Raw genomic sequence first — 5,736 nt, 5'->3', positions numbered from 1 at the left:
ACGCATTTTCTTCTTCTTCCCTGAACCTCCTGCATATGCTTCATCTTGTCCAACACTGTCACCGCTTAAGTACTCTTTCTGTGGTCCTGGTACTTTAGATAGTAGATAAGCGTTGATTTCATCGACCGTTTCATTCCGTGGTGTTAAAATAGCAGATTCTCGAAGCTTGGTCAAATCTTGGTATGCTTTTTCAAAATATGGAAAGACTGATTGACATAGCACCTCTAGTGGATTATTTGTTTCTGGAAGCATCAGGGCATCGTCAATTTCAATGTTGTCCTCTTCTTCATAATCATCTGGTCCCTTTTTTTTTTTGGTAGCAAGTCCATCTCCTACTTGCAAGATCCACTCCGCAAAAGCAATTTCATCTGGCTGTAATCTCATATTTTTTGACAACAAATACTTCTCACATGATCCCCATAGGTATGACCGATTGATGGCAGCAGAAACTGTTTCCTGTCTTGTTCCTTGTGGTATCACTGGTAAGATTTGTCTGAAATCACCACCTAAAAGCACTGTTTTCCCACCAAATGTTTTCCCCAATGCTGCTTTTTCTCCTTTTGATAAAATATCTCTCATTGTGCGATCCAATGCTTCAAATGTATGGCGATGTGCCATAGGGGCCTCATCCCAAATGATAAGATCCACTTGACTCAGTAAATGAGCTAGCTTTGATCCAGTGTTTATATCGCAAACAGAATCCTCATGTAGAGTTAGTGGTATTTTGAATCTTGAATGTGCTGTCCTCCCACCTGGTAGCAGTAATGCTGCAATGGCCGATGATGCAACAGGCATGACCATTTTCTCCATTGATCTTAAGGCAGATATAATAGTCTTGTACAAAAAAGTTTTCCCGGTTCCTCCTGCTCCATAGATAAAGAATAGTTTTCCCTCTTGATTTAGCACTGATTTGAGCACACTATCGTAAACGATTTTTTGGTCCTTGTTGAGCTTCTTCAATAACTTCTCATGTAATTCCTTCTCTTCAGTAATATTGAAGTGAAACTCTTGCGTAAGTTTTGAGTTGTTGATTTCTTCCAAAATCGTCTTGTTTGGTTTGGGCATATCTGAAAAATCCATTAATGATCTGTCATGCTGACGTAGGAGATTCTCAATTTCAATCAATGTGTAATGTTGTAGTTGTGGGGATTCTAGTTGTAGTTTTGGGAAACTCAGAACTTTTCTTTGTTTCCGCAACACGTCTTCTGCCATGTTTTCCCAACAATGATTCCAAAGTTTGACTGGTTCTGATACCTCACAGTATATCAACATCAAGACAAATAGGCATCTGAGTAGGTAAGCTGTTGCCCATTGTGATGACTCATCCATGGCATCATGCCATTCTTTGTCCTCCTCTAGCAAACCCCTAGCATAGCATGCAGCTTTATAAGAAGTCTGTATTTGGCCTCCAACCGTCTTTAAATCATCAAAACTTGTTGGCCCTCTCGATATGTTGACCAAAATTCGAAGATAGTATAGTTCACCAGCGCTTGGTAGAATGTTGACAATTCTGCCAATGCTCCCTCTTTGCTTTCTCACTGAATACATTTTGTCTTTATTATTCCATGTGAACATTGTTAGGAGTTCGACATATCTTAATTTCTTGGAATCTTCAGAGATCTTATTTAATTCAAACCATTCCGTAAGCATTGTCCTCCCATGTGCATAACGAAATTTCACATTATCTAATGTTTCTTCCTCATCAAATACTGTACTTTGCTGTCCAGGCAGGTGAATTGGTAGCTTTTGAACTGCAGGGTTGTGGTGGTGAATACTGAATGTAAATATTCTCCACATAGCTTCACATGCTGATAAGTACCGACAATCCAAATAATGATTTATTTCATCCTTTATTTTCCCCTTTCCACCGCGACCTTGTGTTCCTGCATCCTCATTGCCTTCTTTTTGGATGATAAATGTAGCTCTATCCACTCCTTTTGTAATGTATTTGAAGAGATATTTAATGGCTGAAGACTTATTGCACCATTCAACATTGATGTGGGCTTTGTACTTTTTCAGAAGCTTGACATTGTGTGGCACGACAAATCGGTTATCCAGTTTGGTCTCTCCCTTCATCACAAATCTGCCATTTTTTCGCCTTTGATATAAAGCATACCCTGACTCGTCAAGTCTTGTGTTCTGAACAAATGGTCTCGGGTATTTTTTCAAACATTCACCTTTTTCCATGCAAGGAGATCTTGGACGGTCCTTTCCACAAGGTCCATGCATCATGTGTTGCTCTACAAGTGTGTATGCTTCTGGATCTTTTTCTTTATCCGGCATTTCTGCAGAAATTAAGCTATCTATATCCTCTGGTGTTGGATTTCTTAGATTTCCCTGTAGCCACAAAAGGATGTGTGCGTGTGGTAGTCCTCGTTTTTGGAATTCTATTGTGTATACCACTGTTTTAAAGGGACAAAATATATATTTTGTGTTAGTGGTTTAGTTTTCTAGTATAATTATTTCAGAGTTATTTTAGAGTATCTTACCTGCGACTGGCTTTGGGAAAAATTTGCCTTTGTTGAAGTCTGCTAACAGCTCATCCAGCTTTATCTTGAAAACTCTGCATTCTAAATCCGGCCTATCATTTGCTGCATCTTTCCCATATGTCTTCAAATGGTTTGTGATTTCTTCCCACTTTGGATTAGTGGTCATTGTTATGAATAAATCTGGCTTTCCGTACCACCGACATATTGCCATTGCGTCATGGTATTTTTCCACCATGTAACGTGGACTTCCAGTATAGCTTGCTGGTAATATCACCTTTTTTCCAATTGACTTTGCATCTGTGTCACCCCTGATTACTGGATCTTTGACGTTGTTGTAGAGTTCAGCTCTCAATGTTTTTTTATTGTTGCGATACCAACGTAACCGTTCTTGTTCGATTGATGTATATGCGTCGACTATATATTGATGCAGTAGTCGTTTTGATCTCACAATTGTCATCCCCTCTGTTAGTCGCGTCTGAATCTGATAAGCATAAAATTCTCGCTTAGTGATGAATGTTCTCTTCCTGGTATTCCTTTCCCTTTCAGCCACAAGTATTCCTTCGTGAAATCCAATGTCGCCGTATGGAAATAATAGTGGATATTGTAGAGACATGAACAGAGGGTGTAAATCACTGATCTTTTGTAATCCAGATGACTGATGCCTTACAATCACATCCCTTTCTCCTATAGTGTTTTCAAAATCCCCCACTATTAAACCTGCTATTTCATCCGTTGTTGGCAAGTCATATTGCCTGCCCCGTTTCTTCTGGCCGATTAACCTTATTCTCAGCTCTTGCGAATCCCCTTTTTCATATTCGTCTCTGGCTTTTCTGAAAACCTTTGCCAAACTATTGTAAGTATCTACTGTTGTAATAAGATCCCTCACAATGTTCTTATCTAGTTCACCGACTGTTGTAGTCCTATTTACCGTTGAAATTCTGTTTTTCACCTCGTTTGCTGTATCAAAAATGTATAGCTGCAAATACTTTGGGGTTTGTCCTTCTTCTGGCACTAAAGATCCAATTCTATGGTAATTCTGCCCATGAATTCTATAAGTGAAGGGACCTCCACCTTTGTTCATCACAGATTTATCCAACTTTGCACCCATTGATGTGAACGCCAGGAGTGAATTGAAAATCCTTATATTTTGCTGGTAGTGAGATGATTGAATTTGCAGTTTCTTCAGTATTGGTGGTGGTTGTGGCTCCGGCGATAATTTAACCCGTCCTTGTTGACAACATATAGTAAATAGTGGAACTTTGTTTGGTCCTTTTGTTCCCATTTGCTCTTGTTTCCAGACCAATGCGTCACAAAATGGACATTGTTTCATTCCGTTAATGCCTTCGGAATGAGCTGTTGAAGATTCAGGTGTGTCTTGTTTTTCATTGCCTACAATTGTTGGAAATTTTAAACATGTGCAATAGTTATATTTTAAAGCGTCTGTTTTTTTGTTTACCATTTCTTTGTGGAGGTCTTCCTTTTTGTTTTCTATGTTCTCTCTTGGATTGTATAATAGCACGTCGTATTTGGCGGGCATTGCTTTGTTCATCTGCAATTTTTTTTGGTTAATATGTTTTACATTAGGTGGACATGAATGATTGTCGTTTCTCAAACCTTTTGCCACCTATAATTACCTCGCTTTTGTGTAATCCAGGGTGGACAATTTGCAGTTGACGCAGCTACACCTGTATCAAGAGTGAACGTTTTTGTAAGTTGCTTCTGCTTAATATTTTAATTAGCACTGAGCCAAAGTTAGGTGCTTCGATATTCTGATTATAATTTTGAATCGGCAAAAAACTTACTTGTCCCAATTAGATTGGTAAGAGGGTCGTCTGTAAAATATGTTTTCCTTCTTTTTGTCTCTTCTGTCTTGGTTACCCGTTTGCGTTTTCGATCTGTTAATTTATCACCGTTCATCATGACTCAGTACTCTCAGAGGCTACTTTTTTACTGCTGTTCATTGTTGTTATGATTGCATTTTGGTGGTGATATGTGGTTCTCGATGTTTTTGATTTTAATATTCTAATGTGTTGTAGGGGTTATGTTGTGGAATAGAATGTTAACCGTCAGACTTGTTGCACCCTTAATTGTTTATTGGTAATTTTAGGTTAGAAGTTGATGTTTGATCTACCTTTTTTAAAAGGTCTATTGTTTAATTTTATTTAAATTTTGTTTCGGATGGCTCTTCATTTCGCCACATTTTAGTTAAAGCTCTTTATAACTATTCATTTACTTATTTTTTTTTGGTCAGTAATAGAAATGTTTTATTACAAACATGATTGATTCACTCCTGTATGCTCGCCATGAGTCCCTTTTTTAATTCGTTAGTGGAGGCATTCTTTGTCGATTTGTTGTTATTATTATTCTTTTGAAGTTATATATTTCTGGTTTCCTTCATCCATAGTGGTTAGTCATCTTGGAATTTAAACCCTTTTTTGTTGTTTCTGCTGAAGTGTAAATTTTGAAGGAAATTGAAAGGCTTGTTTTATTGATTTTGCTAAGCGAAGCCTATATTTTTTTGAAGTAAATTATTGTTTATGATGATTTCTGTGGGAGCACCCTTTTTTGCTTGTAGAAGCCAAAATTTAAATGTTTAAAGTAATCATAAAGGAGTTGGAATTATTACAAAATATTAAAAAACTTCACCGCCGTGAAGTATTGCAAACATGGATAGATATAAAAATGCAGAAACAACTTGCTCTCGGTGTGTATACGACCGTAGACTCTTAAACTGGGAAATTTTTAAAACATAGTTTCCAACTCCGTCTCTTTGTCACTTTGTGAAGTTACATGACACAGAAAAATTTTGCCATTTGCTTAAAGTAGAAACACTCTGCGCATGTGTTCTCAAGATCGTGGAGGTGGCAAACTTTGGTAGGTTTCATTTTCCTCAATGACCTGAGATAGCATCTTTTTTTGGATACTCTTATTCCATGCAATGATGTCTTGATGTTTTTCCAACAGGTGTTCACCGTTGTTTTGTCTTCCGCCCATTTGAGTTTGTCGAAATATGTTTTCCCTTCTGCAGTCTCCCCTTTGCACAATAAGATAATTGGTTCATTTTAGAAATGTAGTGATCAAATTTTACACGACTTCGGTTCTCGAGAACGTTAACCAAAGTATTTTGGTGCGTATTTTGGTTTAATAGTGAAGAGCACATTTGATATGTTAAAAAAACCGTCTGGGAATCCCCTTTATTTAATTTTAAGGTCTGGGTCTCCCGAAGAGACTCAGTGTTAATAAAAAA

At 37.6% G+C, this 5,736-nt stretch overlaps 2 protein-coding genes across 2 annotated transcripts in view; both read right to left on the bottom strand.

Annotated features, from left to right (window-relative positions):
• The window catches only part of LOC112083963, a 3,097-nt gene extending 814 nt beyond the window's left edge, over positions 1–2,283 (bottom strand). Inside the window, exon 1 of the mRNA XM_024152186.1 lies at positions 3–2,283. Coding sequence (XP_024007954.1) covers positions 3–2,283 — 2,281 coding nt within the window. The remainder of the gene's footprint in view (positions 1–2) is intronic.
• A 1,836-nt stretch (positions 2,284–4,119) lies between these two features.
• LOC18991950 overlaps positions 4,120–5,736 on the bottom strand; it is a 3,524-nt gene continuing 1,907 nt past the window's right edge. Inside the window, exons 6-7 of the mRNA XM_006415294.2 lie at positions 4,292–4,384; positions 4,120–4,174 (exon numbers count right to left, since the gene is read on the bottom strand). Coding sequence (XP_006415357.2) covers positions 4,120–4,174; positions 4,292–4,384 — 148 coding nt within the window. The remainder of the gene's footprint in view (positions 4,175–4,291; positions 4,385–5,736) is intronic.

This window comes from Eutrema salsugineum, unplaced genomic scaffold, assembly GCF_000478725.1.
Source record: "Eutrema salsugineum unplaced genomic scaffold, Eutsalg1_0 scaffold_5, whole genome shotgun sequence".
NCBI lineage: Eukaryota > Viridiplantae > Streptophyta > Magnoliopsida > Brassicales > Brassicaceae > Eutrema > Eutrema salsugineum.
Note: the sequence above shows the minus strand (reverse complement) of the source record. Positions and strands in the feature narration are given on the sequence as shown.